This window comes from Panulirus ornatus, chromosome 50, assembly GCF_036320965.1.
Source record: "Panulirus ornatus isolate Po-2019 chromosome 50, ASM3632096v1, whole genome shotgun sequence".
Taxonomy (NCBI): Eukaryota; Metazoa; Arthropoda; class Malacostraca; order Decapoda; family Palinuridae; genus Panulirus; species Panulirus ornatus.
The window spans coordinates 22,033,988-22,054,644 of NC_092273.1; the positions used below are offsets into that span (position 1 = coordinate 22,033,988).

The following is a 20,657-nucleotide window of genomic DNA, read 5'->3' on the forward strand; positions in this document are numbered from 1 at the left end:
AGGAGTATTGCTACTCCTTCCCTTGCTCTTGTCCTCTCACTAACCCCTGACTTTACTCCCCAGACATTCCCAAACCACTCTTCCCCTTTATATATATATATATATATATAAGCGGTAGCGGTGGGACAAGCTGAAACCAGGGGAGAGTCCAAAGCCAGAGATAGTGGTCAGGAGATATTGTATCTCCAGGATATAGTCCTAGCCCAAGAGACAGTTCGTGGGTAGGGATGGTGATCGGAAGTCATTATGAGACCATAAAGGAATAGGCGAGAGACGGTCTTTGTTCAGGATGTATCTTGCAAGAGATTGCTCGTGAGCAGGGTTAGCAAGCAAGTATCTCATCATTGATGACAGTGTGGAAATAATGTCTTGAGAATAGTCCTTGGTAGGAGTCAGTGTTTGGTCGCTAACGACAGGCAGGAGGCAGATGGGTATCATTCTTGGTGACAAATGAGTAAAAGGTCGCAGCAAAAATTGAAATTCCCGGCTCATTCATTCCGGTTTTTGTTGTTGCATTTTACCCAGACAGAAGACAGTCTCATGACTGCTCACAGACAAGATGCAGTCTTTAGTCACTGGTAACAGACGGGAGAGCCCTTAGTAAGTTGTAACACAGAATACACTCTAGTGACTGGTAACAGACAGGAGACACTCTTTGGTTAATGGTAACAGAGAGAAGACACTTTTTGGTGATTTCTCACAAACAGAGGACGGTGTCTGCTCTGACATAAATGTTAGGAGAGGCCCTGTGCTCAGAAGTCACCACAAAAATTATAGTTTGTGAACAGGTTGTGAGTTTGAAATGATACTGTATCAGTTAGTGGCTACTGAATAATACTGTATCAGTTAGTGGCTACTATATGATACTGTACTAATTGAAGAAAATTTATTACATCTTTATAGATACGTGTATATTATTTTTCCCCCATGTTAAGTCACATCTATCATTTTACAGTAATCTGAACGGAGACGTTTACAAGATTGTGAAAACCACTCCAGTCTTCAAGAAGGAAGGTAAATATTTGTGAGGAATTGGTAAGTCCCTGTGTTGCCCATCACTCTGCCTCTGCAGCAGCAGCCTGGAACTCTGTTGATTTCCAGGTGTAGAACAACATGTAACGAAGCCGCTTTCTAGCTCCAACTCTAACGTAGTGGACACCATATATGTGGCGAGGAGTTGACGACGTGATCACACCATATTTGTTTGACGGAACAATGCTGAGCTGCACGAAGCAAATGATAGGCTCTCCTTACCTCGACCTGCTAGTCCCTACACCTTCACCCTAGCACCATATTTTGTTTGATATTGTCCCTGATAATAAGTGGATTGTGTCACGGCTCCTTACGTAGTGGAGTGCGACATAGCTCTTCACACAGTGGTATGTGACTGTTTCTGATGTAGTTTTACGTGACACCTTATGCAGTGGTGTGTGACACAGTTCCTAATGAACTGGTGGTCGGTACAGTTCTGCAAGTAAGGGTTCGTCTGTGTTCCTCGTATACTTGTGTGTAAGACTTCTTGTATTGTGTGTTAGTGTTTTATGCCGATGTTGTTCATGGGCGTTACTTTAAACGTGTAATGTGTTTCTCTTCAGATGTGCGTGGAGATGTGTTAGTTGTGCACAATTCCTACTCCAGCAAAGGTGATCTCTATGTGGTGTGCATGTCCCAGAATCCACAAACCGTACTAACCGAGAACGACCTGATTTCATGGGACTACAAAGAAAAGGCATCTATCTCCAAAAAAGGTAATCATCACTACCATTTTTCATTGAGTGGAGAGCAATGGATAGTTAATCAGAACAGTAAAACAAACTTCCATTCATTCAGCTGAATTAGATTCCTTGATACCACTGACAATGTTTCTCCAAAAACCATAATAAGTCAAATATGAAATTAACATATTTTCTAGCAGTGTTGGATGTGAGGAATCGTGAGAGATGAGATGTTAATCTCATGAGGGCGCCAGCATGTTGCATGTGCCAGGTAGTAAAAGAAATAATCAGAAAAAGATTTAGTTAGAAGTTGCCTACTCTCTTGCACGTCATCCCTTACACCACAAGGAAACTGACACTATATTTGCTTGTAAGTCAGTCAGGTAAGATGTCACTGCTCTGGCATATTACACGAGTTCCTCAAGGGTCTGTCTTGGGACCACTTTTGTTCGTTATATATATTAACGATTTGGATATGGGAATAACCAACGACTTAAGTAAATTTGCCGATGATACAAAAATAGGGTCTGTAATTGACTCATGAATATTCAGTGAATTTGCAGAGGGACTTAAATAGATTATCAGAATGGGCGGGTACATGGAAAATGGAATTTAACGTAGATAAATGCACAACACTTAGTGTAGGTAAAGACAGGAGCAGATCACAAACTGGACAATATTGCAATTGGTAAAACAGAAAGTGGAAGAGATTTAGGAGTACTGATGAGCAAGGGTCTTAAGCCGCGACAACGCTGTATTAAAGTGAGTAATAAGGCTAATAGGATATTAGGCTTCATTAATAGGACTTTCAGCAATAAAATTCCTAAAGTATTATTGCAATTTTATCTTGCGTTGGTGAGACCTCATTTGGATTATGCGGTACAGTTTTGGGTTCCAAACTAAGCAGTTGATATACATTGTTAAGAGAGTACAAAGGCGAATGACAAAAATGATGCCAGGAATTAGAAACCTCACTTTTGAAGAAAGGTTAAAAAGACTGAATTTAAGAAGAGGAAGGCTAGAGGGGATATGACTGAAGGCTTTATATGGGTGAAGGGCATTAATAAGGGTAACATGAATAAAGTTCTTAGAATGGCGCCACCGGATAGGACAAGAAACAGTGGATTTTGATTAGGAAAAAAAATAGATTCAGGTCTGATGTGGGTGAATCTTGGTTCGGGAATAGGGTTGTAGATTTATGGAACCAGCTGCCAAGTACAGTAGTGGAAGCTACGTGGGTCTTTCGGTAGCTTTAAACGAAGGTTGGATGTGTATATGGGTTCAGGCGGTTGTTTGTAGGGTGGACAGACTGCCTAGCATGGGTCAATAGGCCTCTTGCTGTATCCTCACTTCATATGTTCTTATGTGTATGCTGTTGATATGTTATCTCGTGGTATCTAACACTCCAAGTTGCAGTCAGAAACGCCCTTGTTGTAATAGTTGTATAATCCTATTTTTGGTAAATGAATTTCTTATCAATAAATTCTACAAAAACTTGTTGATACACTGTAAAGAATGGCACAGACTTCCTAAGCATAGTGTTTAATCCTTGTTCATTTTCTTTGAAATAGCAATGTTCTATGCATATCCATTCCCTCTTCCCCTCCCTCAGCTTAGAACCACATCTTTATTATTCCAAAGAGGACAAAGAAGACTGTAGAAGTATTTAAAACAATTGTAGTTTAGGTGTGTCACGCAAGGGTCTCTCCTTCGACGACTCTATTTTCCAGTATGGTATCCTAGTAACCGCGGTTCATCCCTCCATGGGATCTTCAAGGGACATAATCACGGTTGTTGCCGATGGACCTCATTGTGTTGGAGCATTGTAGTCTTTTGGCTGCTAGATATCACTGTGCTTAATCACACAAGGCAATTCTTAATGGTAGATTAGTGACATTTGATTATGAGGGATATATTTTGATCATTATCTTATGTTTCTAATCATTCATAATATATTCATGATGTTCAGCATGAAACTCTCAATCACATATGTTACATTTATTCAATTTCAGTGACAGTTGTTGGAGGAAAACTCTTGCTGAGAACCAATATGTTTAGTCGAGACAACATGCATGGATTCCGGTGTCGTGGCCGTAACAGCGCTACAGATGTTATGGCTGCCGTCCAGTTCCCGAGTTGTGAGTACCATTACCAAGTGCAGAGCTGAAGTACTTCCCTAAGTTCTTAAGTCATTGTCTATCAAAACCAATCTTCAAAAACCTCAGCAGTTAAACACTTGTCATGATTTCCTGTAACAGAACTTCTCTATCATCTAATCATTGGAGTGTGATTCCTCTTGCCGTGATACATAATGACTCAAAACTATAAACTTGAACTTACTGCATTTTTTTTAGGGAAAACCAACAAGACATGGATCAAAAGTATGCCAGAGTTGAAACAATTTTGGTTGAAAACTTAAAGTAGTATCCTTATTCAAAAAGAATGATTTAGGATGAAAATTAATATTGAGTTCCTCAGATGTGCTTGCGATATAAACTTACAAATGAAAATATTATATAAGATGGAAAGACAAAAGATGGTAAAGGATTGCAGTTTCACAGTTCAAGGAAAGGAGCCATCACGGTAGTCAATTCTTGTGTGACATTCCACACATAAACTATGGAAAGAAGCATCCAACTTGCATGCCCCACGTCCAGCTTATAAGGCCTGGGACATGCACAGGCAGCTTACAAGAGAGAGATCTAGTCTTATATAAGTGCTATGAGCAAGACTGTCAAAGCTTTTGATCATGTTACATAACTTTGTTAAATCACCTTTTAACTTTCTCTTTTCTAAGCTAAACAAGATTTGGTCTTATAGATGGATTTGTTTCTCAGTCTAGAAATAAGACAGAGTGAAAAAAAAAAAGATTCATAACAGACAGGCTGGAAGCTTTTAGTGTATAACGTTGTTATAGACCAACAGGTCTCCTGTTTTCTGTTTTCCCATATATGTCCATGCATTCCCATGGCATCAACATTACCAAGTACAAACATATCCGTACAGAGTCAACTTGTAACCTAATCTATCCAACAAATCCAACCATATGGAACACTGAACTTGTCACCTCAACCACCCGCTGATCATCCACCTCAGTGAGTAGACGATCAACAGATGTTGCCAGATACTTGGGTACATATCAGCTGTGCAAACGTATAAAGTTACATCAACAACAATAACAACAACACTAGATATTTTTTTAAGTTAGAGTTGATGGTCATCATATGAGTGACCATGCAGCACACACTACCCTTGAAGCATCTGTGATATAAATCATGTGTCAACGATAGTTTATATAAAGATTAACACCTTATCAAGCACTACATATGTAAGCAGACAGTAGATGACAATTCAACACTGGCTACATTTGCATGTCTACACTGCTTGAACTTGCAGTGTATCTCTATCTCTCTCTCTCTCTCTCTCTCTCTCTCTCTCTCTCTCTCTCTCTCTCTCTCTCTCTCTCTCTCTCTCCAACTCTGCAGGCATTCACCACATAGATCACAAACCTGATTATATGATTGTATTCCGTACAGCTGATTACCAGTCGCCAACACCCACTGTAAGAGCCAGCAAGGGGGACGAGTTGAATATCGAAGTGATCAAGAGAGAAGATTACTTGTCTGATTGGCTGTACGTCAGGAGACTCCCGGACTCATGGTCATCATCAGCCAGCATGTACTCACCCATCACCTACCCCTCAGCCCAGCTCCGACATATGGGACTTTACATCGCTCATAGTAACAGCAGAGAGGGAACTAGAAACAGAAATGGGGCTTATTTTGATGTAATGATCAGAGGTAAGAACTGACGAAATGTTGATGAGGGACAAGTGTGTTTAGTGTTATGAGGAGTAATAATAGAAGTGGTGATGGGAGATAAGTGATGGGAGTAATGGTGTGTTTCATTCGTGATTGGTTATGAAGTGGCAGAATTAATGTTAGTGACTGTGTTGAAAGCAGTGATCTCCTTCTACAGCACGCAGGGAACACGTGGGAAGTATTCTTTCTCCCACTTTAGCGAAGTAGCGCCAGGAACAGACGAAGAAAAGCCACATCTGCTCACATCCATTCTCTAGCTGTAATGTGTGATGTACCGAAACCATAGCTTCCTATCCATATCCAGGTCCCACACACCTTTCCAATGGTTTACCCCTGGTGCTTCACATGCCCTGGTTCAATCCATTTACAGCACGTCATCCCATACATAACGCATCGTTTCAATTCACTCTCACCCCGTTTCTTAATCAGTTCAACTGCAGTAACATCCAACCCAGCCACCTTGCCACATTCCATCTTACATAAGGCTTTCACCATCTCTTCTCTTCACTATACCACTCTCCCTGACTCTTTCACTTGGCACAGTACCCCAACCCAAACATTCTACATCTACCACTCTATCATCAAAACCTTCAACAGTCCTTCAAAAGACTCGCTCTATCTCATCATTTCATCATTCCCTGTCACCACTTCCCCCTTTTTCCCCTTCACCGATGTCCTAATTTGTTCATTTGCTTCTCGCACATTATTAACCTCCTTCCAAAACATCTGGTTCTCCCTAAATTTTACTGATACTTGCTCACCCCAACTCTCATTAAATCTCATTTTTTTTCAGCCCCTGCACCTTGTGGCATTTATGGATCAGGAGAAGGCATATGATAGGGCTGATAGAGAAGTTTTGTGGAAAGTCTCAAGAATATATGGTATGGGAGGTAAGCTGCTAGAAGCAGTGAAAAGTTTTTACCTAGAGTATAAGACGTGTATACGAGTAGGAAGAGAGTAGAGTGAATGGTTCCCAGTGAAGGCCGGTCTTCGGCAGGGGTTTGTGATGTCCCCATGGTTGTTTGCTTTATCTATGGATGTGAGGGTTAGGGAGGTAAATGCAAGAATTTTGGAGAGGAGTGAGTATGCATTCTGTTGTGAATGAGAAGGCCTGGGAAGTGAGTTAATTGTTCGTTGATGATAAAGCACTGGTGGCTGATTCGAGTGACAAACTACAGAAGCTCATGACCGAGTTTGGAGAAGTGGGTGAAAGGAGAAAGTTGAGAGTAAATGTAAATAAAAGCAAGGTTATTAGGTTCAGCAGGGTTGAGGGACAAGTTAATTGGGATATGAAGTTGAATGGAGAGAAATTGGAGGAAGTGAAGTGTTTTAAATCTCTAGGAGTGAAATTGGCAGCGAATGGAAACATTGAAAGCAGATGTGAGTCATGGGGTGGGGAAGGGGGCGAAGGTTGTGGGATCGATGAAGATGTGTAGAAAGAGAGAGCGTTATCTCGGAGAGCAAAAGTGGGAATGTTTGAAGGAATAGAAGTTCCAACAACATTATATGGTTGCGAGGCGTGGGCTATAAAGAAAGTTGTGCAGAGGAGGATGGAGGTAATGGAACTGAATTGTTTGAAGACAGTATGTGGTTTAAGGTTGTTTGATCCAGTAAGTAATGAAAGGGTAAGAGAGATGTGTGGAAATGATACTGTGGTTGAGAGACCAGAAGAGGGTGTCTTGAAATGGTTTGGACATATGGAGAGAATGAGTGAGGTGAGGGTAACAAAATGGATATATGTGTCAGAGGTGGAGGGAACAAGAATTGGGATACCAAATTGGAGGTAGAAGGATAGAGTGAAAAAGATAAGAGCGACCAGGGCCTGAACATGCAAGAGGGTGAGCGGTGTGCAAGGAATAGCGTGAATTGGAACGATGTGGTGTACCGGAGTCGACGTGCTCTCAGTGGACTGAAGTAGGGCACGTGAAACGTAAGGGGTAAACCATGGAAAGATTTATGGGACCTGGATGTCGAAGTGGAGCTGTGGTTTCGGTGCATTATACAGGATGGCTAGAGACTGAGTGTGAACGAATGTGGCCTTTTTTTTGTCTGTTTCCCTGGTGCTGCCTTGCTAAAGCAGGAGGTAGTGATGCTGTTTCCTGTGGGGCGGGGTAGCGACAGAAATGGATGAAGGCAAACAAGTAAGAATATATATATTCTATTATGCTTTGTCGCTGTCTCCCGTGTTTGCAAGGTAGCGCAAGGAAACATACGAAAGAATGGCCCAACCCACCCAAATACACATTTATATACATAAACGACCATACACGAAATATACATACCTATACATTTCAACGTATACATACATATACATACACAGACATATACATATACACACATGTACACACTCATACTTGCTGCCCCATTCATTCCCGTCGCCACCCCACCACACATGAAACGGCACCCCCTCCCCCTGCCCTCCCGCCCGCTTGGTAGCGCCAAGAAAAGACAGCAAAGAACACATTCATTCACACTCAGTCTCTAGCTGTCGTGCGTAATGCACCGAAACCACAGCTCCCTTTTCACGTCCAGGCCAAACAAATCTTTCTTGGTTTACCCCAAACGCTTCACATGCCCTGGTTCAGTCCATTGACAGCACGTCGGCCCCGTTATACCACATCGTTCCAATTCACTCTATTTCTTGCTCGCCTTTCACCCTCCTGTATGTACAGACCCCGATCGCTCAAAACTTTTGCACTTCATCCTTCCATATCCAATTTGGTCTCCCACTTCTTTCCGTTCCCTCCACTTCTGACACATATATCTTCTTTGTCCATCTTTCCTCACTCATTCTCTCCATGTGAGCAATCCATTTCAATACACCCTCTTCTGCTCTCTTAACCACACTCTTTATATTACGGCACATCTCTCTTACCCTTTCATTACTTACTCAATCAAACCACCTCACACTACATCTCCGCACAGTCCTATCTAAAGCCCATGACTCACAACCATATAACACTGTTGGAACCACTATTCCTTCAAACATACCCATTTTTGCTCTCCAGGATAACGTTCTCACCTTCCACACATTCTTCAATGCTCCCAGAACCTTCGCCCCCTCCCCTACCCTGTGACTCACTTCCGATTCCATGGTTCCATCCGCTGCTAAGTCCACTCCCAGATATCTAAAACACTTCACTTCCTCCAGTTTTCCTCCATTCAAACTTACCTCCCAATTAACTTGTCCCTCAACCATACTGAACCTAGTAGCCTTGCTCTTATTCACATTAACTCTTAGCTTCTTTCACACACTTTACCAAACTCAGTCACCAACTTCTGCAGTTTGTCACCCGAATCAGCCACCAGCGCTGTATCATCAGCGAACAACAACTGACTCACTTCCCAAGCCCTCTCATCCACAACAGATTGCATACTTGCCCCTCTCTCCAAAAATCTTGCATTCACATCCATAACAGCAATCCATAAACAAATTGAACAACCATGGAGACATCACGCAACCCTGCCGCAAACCAACATTCACTGGGAACCGATCACTTTCCTCTCTTCCTACTCCTACACATCCCTTACATCCTTTAAAAAAAAACTTCACTGCTTCATGCAACTTACCTCCCACACCATATGTGCTTAATACCTTCCACAGAGCATCTCTATCATATGCCTTCTCCAGATCTATAAATGCTACGTACAAATCCATCTGTTTTTCTAAGTATTTCTGCTTGAAGCAGTGATAACTTTTCATCGAGGATATAAGGCATGTGCACGAGAAGGAATAGAAGAAAGTGATTGGTTCCCAGTGAATGTCGGTTTGCGGCAGGGGGTGCATGATGTCTCCATGTTGTTTAATTTGTTTATGGATGAGGCTGTGAGGGAGGTGAATGCAAGACTTTTGGAAAGAAGGGCAAGTATGCAGTCTGTTGTGGATGAGAGAGCTTGGAAAGCGAGTCAGTTGTTGTTCGCTGATGATTCAGCGCTGATGGCTGATTCGAGTGACAAACTGCAGAAGTTGGTGACTGAGTTTGGTAAAGCATGTGAAAGAAGAAAGCTGAGAGTCAGTGTGAGTAAGAGCAAGGTTACTAGGTAATGGGTTGAGGGACAAGTAAATTAGGAGGTAAGTTTGAATGGAGAAAAAGTGGAGGAAGTGAAGTGTTTTAGATATCTGGGAGTGATTTTGGCAGCGGATGGAACCATGGAAGCAAAAGTGAGTCACAGGGTGGGGGAGGGGGCGAAGGTTCTGGGAGCATTGAAGAATGTGTGGAAGGTGAGAACGTTATCTTGGAGCTCAAAAATGGATATGCTTGAAGGAATAATGGTTCCAACTATGTTATATGGTTGTGAAGCATGGCCTATAGATAGGGCTGTGCGGAGGAGGGTGGATGTGTTGGAAATGAGATGTTTGAGAACAATATGTGACGTGAGATGATTTAATCGAATATGTAATGAAAGTGTAAGAGATATGTGTGGTAATGAATGGAGTGTGGTTGAGAGAGCAGAAGAGGTTGTTTTAGAATGGTTTGGCCACATGGAGAGAATGAGTGACGAATGATTGACAAAGAGGATATATGTGTCAGAGGTGGAGGGAATGAGGAGAAGTGGGAGACCAAATTGGAGGTGGAAGGATGGAGTGAAAAAGATTTTGAGCGATCGGGGCCTGAAAATGCAGGAGGGTAAAAGGCGTGCAAGGAATAGAGTGAATTGGAACGATGTGGTATACCGGGGTCGACATGCTGTCAGTGTATTGAACCAGGGCATGTGAAGCGTCTGGGGTAATCCATGGAAGGTTTTGTGGGGCCCGGTTGTGGAAAGGGAGCTGTGGTTTCGGTGCATTATACATGACAGCTAGAGACTGAATGTAAACGAATGTGGCCTTTATCTTTTCCTAGCGCTACCTCGCGCACATGCGGGGGGAAGGGGTTGTCATTTCATGTGTGGTGGGATGGCGACGGGAACGAATAAAAGCAGCAAGTATAATTATGTACATGTATATATATATATATATATATATATATATATATATATATATATATATATATATATATATATATATATACACGTTGTATAGGTATGTATATGTGCGTGGATTGGACCATTCTTTCGCCTGTTTCCTTGCGCTACCTCGCTAACGCGGGAGACAGCGACAAAGTATAATCATTATATGTATATATATATATATATATATATATATATATATATATATATATATATATATATATATATATATATCCTTGCGAGGTAGCGCAAGGAAACAGACGAAAGAAATGGCCCAACCCACCCCCATACACATGTATATACATACACGTCCACACACGCAAATATACATACCTATACATCTCAATGTACACATATATACACACACAGACACATACATATACACCCATGCACAATTCACACTGTCTGCCTTTATTCATTCCCATCGCCACCTCGCCACACATGGAATACCATCCCCCTCCCCCCTCATGTGTGCGAGGTAGCGCTAGGAAAGGACAACAAAGGCCCCATTCGTTCACACTCGGTCTCTAGCTGTCATGCAATAATGCACCGAAACCACAGCTCCCTTTCCACATCCAGGCCCCACACAACTTTCCATGGTTTACCTCAGACGCTTCACATGCCCTGATTCAATCCACTGACAGCACGTCAACCCCGGTATACCACATCGATCCAATTCACTCTATTCCTTGCCTGCCTTTCACCCTCCTGCATGTTGAGGCCCCGATCACTCAAAATCTTTTTCACTCCATCTTTCGACCTCCAATTTGGTCTCCCACTTCTCCTCGTTCCCTCCACCTCCGACACATATATCCTCTTGGTCAATCTTTCCTCACTCATTCTCTCCATGTGCTCAAACCATTTCAAAACACCCTCTTCTGCTCTCTCAAACACGCTCTTTTTATTTCCACACATCTCTCTTACCCTTACATTACTTACTCGATCAAACCACCTCACACCACACATTGTCTTCAAACATCTCATTTCCAGCACATCCACCCTCCTGCGCACAACTCTATCCATAGCCCACGCCTCGCAACAATACAACATTGTTGGAACCACTATTCCTTCAAACATACCCATTTTTGCTTTCCGAGATAATGTTCTCGACTTCCAAACATTCTTTAAGGCTCCCAGGATTTTCGCCCCCTCCCCCACCCTATGATTCACTTCCGCTTCCATGGTTCCATCCGCTGCCAGATCCACTCCCAGATATCTAAAACACTTTACTTCCTCCAGTTTTTCTCCATTCAAACTCACCTCCCAATTGACTTGACCCTCAACCCTACTGTACCTAATAACCTTGCTCTTATTCACATTTACTCTTAACTTTCTTCTTTCACACACTTTACCAAACTCAGTCACCAGCTTCTGCTGTTTCTCACATGAATCAGCCACCAGCGCTGTATCATCAGCGAACAACAACTGACTCACTTCCCAAGCTCTCTCATCCACAACAGACCTCATACTTGCCCCTCTTTCTAAAACTCTTGCATTCAGCTCCCTAACAAATCCATCCATAAACAAATTGAACAACCATGGAGACATCACACACCCCTGCCGCAAACCTACATTCACTGAGAACCAATCTCTTTCCTCACTTCTTACACGTACACATGCCTTACATCCTCGATAAAAACTTTTCACTGCTTCTAACAACTTCCCTCCCACACCATATATTCTTAATACCTTCCACAGAGCATCTCTATCAACTCTATCATACGCCTTTTCCAGATCCATAAATGCTACATACAAATCCATTTGCTTTTCTAAGTATTTCTCACATACATTCTTCAAAGCAAACACCTGATCCACACATCCGCTACCACTTCTGAAACCACACTGCTCTTCCCCAATCTGATGCACTGTATATGCCTTCACCCTCTCAATCAATACCCTCCCATATAATTTACCAGGAATACTCAACAAACTTATACCTCTGTAATTTGAGCACTCACTCTTATCCCCTTTGCCTTTGTACAGTGGCACTATGCACGCATTCCGCCAATCCTCAGGCACCTCACCATGAGTAATACATACATTAAATAACCTTACCAACCAGTCAACAATACAGTCACCCCCTTTTTTAATAAATTCCACTGCAATACCATCCAAACCTGCTGCCTTGCCGGCTTTCATCTCCCGCAAAGCTTTTACTACCTCTTCTCTGTTAACCAAATCATTTTCCCTAACCCTCTCACTTTGCACACCACCTCGACCAAAACACCCTATATCTCCCACGCTATCATCAAACACATTCAACAAACCTTCAAAATACTTACTCCATCTCCTTCTCACATCACCACTACTTGTTATCACCTCCCCATTAGCGCCCTTCACTGAAGGGCATTCCTCCAATCCTCAGGTACCTCACCATGAGGCATACATACATCAAATAACTTTACCTGAGGATTGGAGGAATGCTTGCATAGTGCCATTGTACAAAGGCAAAGGGGATGAAAGTGAGTGCTCAAATTACAGAGGTATAAGTTTGTTGAGTATTCCTGGGAAATTATATGGGAGGGTATTGATTGAAAGGGTGAAGGCATGTACAGAGCATCAGATTGGGGAAGAGCACTGTGGTTTCAGAAGTGGTAGAGGATGTGTGTATCAAGTGTTTGCTTTGAAGAATGTATGTGAGAAATACTTAGAAAAACAAATGTATTTGTATGTAGCATTTATGGATCTGGAGAAGGCATATGATAGAGTTGATAGAGATGCTCTGTGGAAGGTATTAAGAATATATGGTGTGGGGGCAAGTTGTTAGAAGCAGTGAAAAGTTTATATCAAGGATGTAAGGCATGTGTACGTGTAGGAAGAGAGGAAAGTTATTAGTTCTCAGCGAATGTTAGTTTGCGGCAGGGGTGTGTGATGTCTCCATGGTTGTTTAATTTGTTTATGGATGGGGTTGTTAGAGAGGTGAATCCAAGAGTTTTGGAAAGAGGGGCAAGTATGCAGTCTGTTGTGGATGAGAGAGCTTGGGAAGTGTCAGTTGTTGTTCGCTATTGATTCAGCGCTGATGGCTGATTCATGTGAGAAACTGCAGAAGCTGGTGACTGAGTTTAGTAAAGTGTTTAAAAGAAGAAAGCTGAGAGTGAATGTGAATAAGAGCAAGGTTATTAGGTACATTAGGGTTGAGGGACAAGTCAATTGGGAGGTAAGTTTGATTGGAGAAAAACAGGAGGAATTGAAGTGTTTTAGATATCTGGGAGTGGATTTGGCAGCGGATGGAACCATGGAAACGGAAGTGAATCATAGGGTGGGGGAGGGGGCGAAACTTCTGGGAGCGTTGAAAGATGTGAGGAAGTCGAGAACATTATCTCGGAAAGCAAAAATGGGTATGTTTGAAGGAATAGTGGTTCCAACAATGTTATATGGTTGCGAGGCGTGGGCTATAGATAGAGTTGTGCGCAGGAGGGTGGATGTGCTGGAGATGAGATGTTTGGGGACAATATGTGGTGTGAGGTGCTTTGATCGATTGCACAGAAGCTTGTGCCTGACCTATTATACCCTAGGTGAGCCCATGGTGATTATCGGAACTAAACTTCATTATGCATGAGTAAACGACATCCTATCCTTGGAAACACACTGGACGACAGGACTGAGCTTCCTGGGAAGAGAAGGCCCAGATCTTTTCTGTATACTGAAAGAGAAAACCTTGCCCAATTTGGTGCCCATATGTAAATTGCTCTGAACTTTACAATGTTTATATGAGTAGTAAGAAAACAGTATATCTTACTGCAAAAATTCTGATCAAATCCCAGAGGTTCAAAAGAATAAGAAAAATCAATATATTTCCATTTACTTTAGATATCATTAAGATGGCTAATCTTTAGAATCATCACTGTCAGAAACGACTTCCAGTTTTACCGGTTTTATATCAGGCATGTGTGTGATCTTTCTTTTTTTGAAATATTGTAGTATCTCTGCTACTGACTGATGCTATAAAGATCTAATATTGCAGGTAATTACTGAGAGCAGTTGGCTCTAGTAATACAGGTAATTACTGAGAGCAGTTGTCTGTTGCAGATTGCGAGGAAGGGAAGTATGGTGTCAACTGCAATAGTCGTTGTCCTCAATGTGAACATGGTGGACTATGCCACACCCAGACAGGCTCCTGTGTCTGTCCGCCGGGCTTCATTGGTGACAGGTGTCAGCATGGTAGGTCTTGTGGACGGTAATGTTTTTGCTCTCCCTTTGGTCTACCACGTCCTTTTTAGCTAATGATTCCCTGGTAGTGTATGCATCTCCTTGTTCCTCTGTGTAGCAGCCGTACATTTGTAGCTTTCCATTACTGTTGTGACCAGCCAGTGTGTCAGCTGTTCCCTGCCTGTCTTTTATAGCTGGAATACCCTCTTAAGGGAGCCTGTTTCATTTGCAGTCCTACCCCCATGAAACTAGCTTGTAATATGTACCTTTTATACCCGATATAGACTGTTTGTCACGTCTGTCCACCCTGCATGATGTACTCAGTGTCGTGTGTCAATTGGTGTCAAGGTTACATGTATGCATTAACTTGTGGCCTTACATCATACAGCCATCATACACTCTTATATGTGCTAGTAACTATACACATACCAGTCTTGTGCATCATAGATGTTCTATATGGTATGTGTGCATTGAATAGCCCTCTTGTTTAGATTCCTCATCATGACTGAGGTTGTGGCAATGAGTATGTGGGAATGATCCACACTACCAATGGTAACAAGCACAGCCACTAACCCCCCAGCCCACCCAAAGAAAATGTATTCTGTTCCTCAGTGAAATGGTTTGTAACACACTCCTCCAAAGAGAAAGATTGTATCAACCTGGGTCATCGGGTACCGACAGTTTTACAAAATGCTGTTGTCTTGTGTATATTCTTGTATGAATAGAAAAATTTACTTTTTGAAATGAAATTAGGTTTATCGAGCCCGGTAAACAGAATAATCCTTCATATGGTATCTGTAGAGTATCTAACACACTCAAATCATGATGATCCAACTCTCTGAAATTCAGGAGACAGTAAAGCTGGTGATATTCGTGATAGCCTATTGTAACGTACAAGGAGGAATTCTTCCACTCTTGGGGCCCCCATCTGCTGAACACTCTCTACTATCATCTAGCATCTTGAATTTAAGTATGCATGAACCATGTTCTCAGTAAGTCTGTTCTCTTCATCCACTACTCTTTTACCATAAAAGTATGTTTTTCTGTCCTTTCTTTTTGAGTCCTCTGGTTGCTCTATTCCTACATCTCTCAAAGACCTGTTCACTGTTCATATGGTTGATCTCTTTTTAAAACTTAGTTATGATCAGGTCACCCCTCACTTTTATGTCTTCCATGGTGGGTAAATTTAAAACCTCCAGTCTTTCCCCATAGCTTAGCTCTCTAAATTCTGATACCAACTTTGTTGCCCTCCTCTAGACCGTCTCTATGAACTCTTGTTTCTTAAGGTGCGGTGACCAAACCCGAGAAACATAATCTAGTTTTGCCTGACGAGGGATATGAATAGCTTGTTATTTTTTTCCTTTCCCATATACCTGAGTTATTCTGATATTTGCCTAAAGATAGTTTATATCCCCTTAACTATTTTCCGATTTGACGACTGATTAGGTATGAGGTCTGTCGCCAAGTCTTCCTCACCCACAGAATCCTTAAGCTTGTTTCCTGCTTGGTAATATAGATACTGAGGCGATCTTTTGCTTTGTCCCATCCTTTTTACTTCGCAGTTACACAGGCTGAATTTCATCACCCGCATTTCAGACCAATTTTAGAGTTGGTTTAGGTCCCCTTCCATACTCGCCCCTCTCTTCAAAACTCTCGCATTCACCTCCCTAACAACCTCATCCATAAGCAAATTAAACATCCATGAAGACATCACACACCCCTGCCACAAACCGACATTCTCTGAGAATCAATCACTTTTCTCTCTTCCTACTCGTACACATTCCTTAATCCTCGATAAAAACTTTTCACTGCTTCTAGCAACTTACGTCCCACGCCATATACTTTTAATACCTTCCACAGAGTATCTCTAACTCTATTATATGCCTTCTCCAGATCCGTAAATGCTACATACAAATCCATCTGTTTTATAAGTATTAATCACATACATTCTTCAAAGCAAACACCTGATCCACACATCCTCTACCACTTCTAAAACCACTCTGCTCTTCTCCAATCTGATGTTCTGTACATGCCTTCACCATCTCAATCAATACCCACCCATATAATTTCCCAGGAATACTCAACAAACTGATACCTCTGTAATTTGAACACTCAACTTTATAACCTTTGCCTTTGTATAATGGCACAATGCATGCATTCCGCCAATACTCGAGCACTTCACCATGAACCATAAATACATTGAATATCCCCCTTTTTTCAATAAATTCCACTGCAATACCGTCCAAACCCGCCGCCTTGCCAGCTTTCATCTTCTGCAAAGGCTTTCATTACCTCTTATCTGTTTACCAAACCATTCTCCCTGACCTTCTCACTTTGCACACCACCTCGATCAAAACACCATATATCTAACACTCTATCATCAAACGCATTCAACAAACCTTCAAAATTCTAACTCCATCTCATTCTCACTTCACTACTACCTGTCATAACCTCTTTTTATTCTCCATAAAATTTAGCAATACTCTCTCACCCCAACTCTCATTTGCCCTCTTTTTCATCTCTTGCCCCTTTCTCTTGACCTCCTGCCTCTCTTTTATACATTCCCAGTCATTTGCACTATTTCCATGCAAAAATCATCCAAATGCCTCTCTCTTCTATTTCACTAACAGTCTTACTGCTTTATCCCACCACTCACTACCCTTTCTAATCTCCCCACCTCCCACCTTTCTCATGCCACAGGCATCTTTTATGCAAGCCATCACTGCTTTCCTAAATACACCCCATTTTCTCCCCCCACTCCCCTTACATCATTTGCTCTCACCTTTTACTATTCTGCACTCAAGCTCTCCTGGTACTTCCTCACACAAATCGTTTCAAGCTCACATACTTTCACTGCTCTCTTCACCCCAACATTCTCTCTTCTCTTCTGAAAACCTCCACAAATCTTCACCTTCTCCTCCACAAGATAATGATCAGACATCCCTCCAGTTGCACCTCTCAGCACATTAGCATCCAAAAGTCTCTTTCACACGCCTATCAATCAACACGTAATCCAGTAACGCTCAGGCCATCTCTCGTACTTACATACGTATACTTATGTATATTACTCTTTTTGAACCATGTATTCCCAGTCACCAGTCTTTTTCAGCACACAAATCTACAAGCTCTTCACTATTTCCATTTACAACACTGAACGCCCCATTTATACCAATTACACCCTCAACTCCCACATTACTCACCTTTGCATACAAATCACCCATCACTGCAACCCGGTCTTGTGCATCAAAGCTGCTAACACACTCACTCAGCTGCTCCCAAGACACTTTCCTCTCATGATCTTTCTTCTCACGACAGGTGCAAAGGTGCCAAAAATCACTAATCTCTCTCCATCTGTTTTCAGTTTTACCCATATCAATCATGATGAAATCCAGCAAGGCGGCAGGTTTGGATGGTATTGCAGTGGAATTTATTAAAAAAAAGGGGGATGACTGTGTTGTTGATATTCAATGGACCATGATGAAGTGCCTGAGAATTGGTGTAATGCATGCATAGTGCCATTGTACAAAGGCAAGAGGGATAAAGGCGAGTGTTCAAACTACAGAGGCATAAGCTTGTTGAGTATTCCTTGGGAATTACATGGGTGGGTATTGTTTGAGAGGGTGAAGGAACGTACAGAGCATCAGATCGGAGTGAAGCAGTGTGGTTTCTGAAGTGGTAGAAGATGTGTGGATCAGGTGTTTGCTTTGAAGAATGTATGTGAGAAATACTTCGAAAAACAAATGGATTTGTATGTAGCATTTATGGATCTGGAGAAGGCATATGATAGGGTTGATAGAGATGCTTTGTGGAAGGTTTTAATAGTATATGGTGTGGGAGGTAAGTGGTTAGAAGCAGTGAAAAGTTTTTACCAAGGATGTAAGGCATGTGTATGAGTAGGAAAAGGGGAGAGTGATTGGTTTTCAATGAATATCAGTGCGGCAGAGGTGTGTGATGTCCCCATGGTAGTTTAATTTGTTTATGGATGGGGTGGTTAGGGAGGTAAATGCAAGAGTTTTAGAGAAAGGGGCTAGTAAGCAATCTGTTGTGAATGTGAGGGCTCGGGAAGTGAGTCATTTGTTGTTCGCTGATGATACTTCACTGGTGGCTGATTCGGATGAGAAACTGCAGAGGTTGGTGACTGAGTTTGGTAAGCGAGTCGGTTGTTGTTTTCTGACGATACTGCACTGTTGGCAGAGTTGAGTGAGATGCTGTTGAAGTTGGTGGCTGAGTTTGGAAGAATGTTTGAAAAAAGGAAATTCAGAATAAATATGAATGAGAGCAAGGTTATTAGGTTCAATATGGTTGAATTACAGGTTAGTTGGGGTGTGACTTTAGAGGGAGAAAAATTGGAGGAAGTGAAGTGTTTTAGATATTTGGAAGTGGACATGGTGAGAAGTGTAACTATGGAAGTGAGTCATCAGGTGGATAAAGAGGAAAAGTTCTGGAGGCACTTGAAAATGTGTGGAAAGAGAGACCGTTTTCTGGGAGGGCAAAAATGGGTATGTTTGAAGGTATAGTAGTTCCAACAATATTATATGGATGTGAGGCATGGCCTATATATGATAATGTGTAGACATTAATGGATGTCCTGGACATGAAATGTTTGAGGATAGTATGTGTTGTGATTAAGTAATAAAAAGGTAAGAGAGATGTGTGATAATAAAAAGAGTGGTTGAGAGACCTGAGGAGGGTATGCTGAATGGTTTGGACATATGAAGAAGAATGAATGATTAGAGGTTAACAAGGAGCATGATTGCACTGGGCTGAATCAGGTCATGCGTAGCAGCTAGGATAAACCGTTTGTGGCTTGGTTGTACATAGGGAGCTGTGGTACTAGTTCACTGAACATAGCTTGAGGATGGATGAGTGGACGCAGCCTTTCTTCATCTGCTCCTAGCATTATCTCACTAATGTGGAAAATAGCAATCACTTATGAAAAAAAAAAAAAAATATATATATATATATATATATATATATATATATATATATATATATATATATATATATATATATATATATATATTTCTTTCAAACTATTCGCCATTTCCCACGTTAGCGAGGTAGCGTTAAGAACAGAGGACTGGGCCTTAGAGGGAATATACTCACCTGGCCCCCTTCTCTGTTCCTTCTTTTGGAAAATTAAAAAAAAAAAAACGAGAGGGGAGGATTTCCAGCCACCCGCTCCCTCCCCTTTTAGTCGCCTTCTACGACACGCAGGGAATACGTGGGAAGTATTCTTTCTCCCCTATCCCCAGGGATATATATATGGATGGATGTGCTGGAAATGAGATGTTTGAGGACAATGTGTGGGGTGAGGTGGTTTGATCGAGTAAGTAACGTAAGGGTAAGAGAGATGTGTGGAAATAAAAAGAGCGTGGTTGAGAGAGCAGAAGAGGGTGTTTTGAAATGGTTTGGTCACATGGAGAGAATGAGTGAGGAAAGATTGACCAAGAGGATATATGTGTCGGAGGTGGAGGGAACGAGGAGAAGAGGGAGACCAAATTGGAGGTGGAAAGATGGAGTGAAAAAGATTTTGTGTGATCGGGGCCTGAACATGCAGGAGGGTGAAAGGAGGGCAAGGAATAGAGTGAATTGGAGCGATGTGGTATACTGGGGTTGACGTGCTGTCAGTGGATTGAATCAAGGCATGTGAAGCGTCTGGGGTAAGCCATGGAAAGCTGTGTAGGTATGTATATTTGCGTGTGTGGACGTATGTATATACATGTGTATGGGGGTGGGTTGGGCCATTTCTTTCGTCTGTTTCCTCACGCTACCTCGCAAACGCGGGAGACAGCAAAAAAAAAAAAAAAAAAAGAAAAAAAAAAAATATATATATATATATATATATATATAACTGTTTCCTGCATTTGCAAGGTAGTGCCAAGAACAGATAAAGAAAGGCCACATAAACTCACATACATTCTGTGCACTAAAACCACAGCCCACTGTCCACAACCACTTTATGAATTCAAGATTAACAGAAGACATTTCTGAAATGGCAATGAATAACTATGTCCTAAAA

General features: G+C 41.8%; 1 protein-coding gene across 1 annotated transcript in view; it reads left to right on the forward strand.

Moving 5' to 3' along the window:
* The window catches only part of LOC139764653 (receptor-type tyrosine-protein phosphatase mu-like), a 298,336-nt gene that overhangs the window by 32,642 nt on the left and 245,037 nt on the right, over positions 1-20,657 (forward strand). Inside the window, exons 6-10 of the mRNA XM_071691513.1 lie at positions 956-1,014; positions 1,596-1,748; positions 3,728-3,853; positions 5,252-5,515; positions 14,516-14,647. Of these exons, the coding sequence (XP_071547614.1) occupies positions 956-1,014; positions 1,596-1,748; positions 3,728-3,853; positions 5,252-5,515; positions 14,516-14,647 (734 nt within the window). The remainder of the gene's footprint in view (positions 1-955; positions 1,015-1,595; positions 1,749-3,727; positions 3,854-5,251; positions 5,516-14,515; positions 14,648-20,657) is intronic.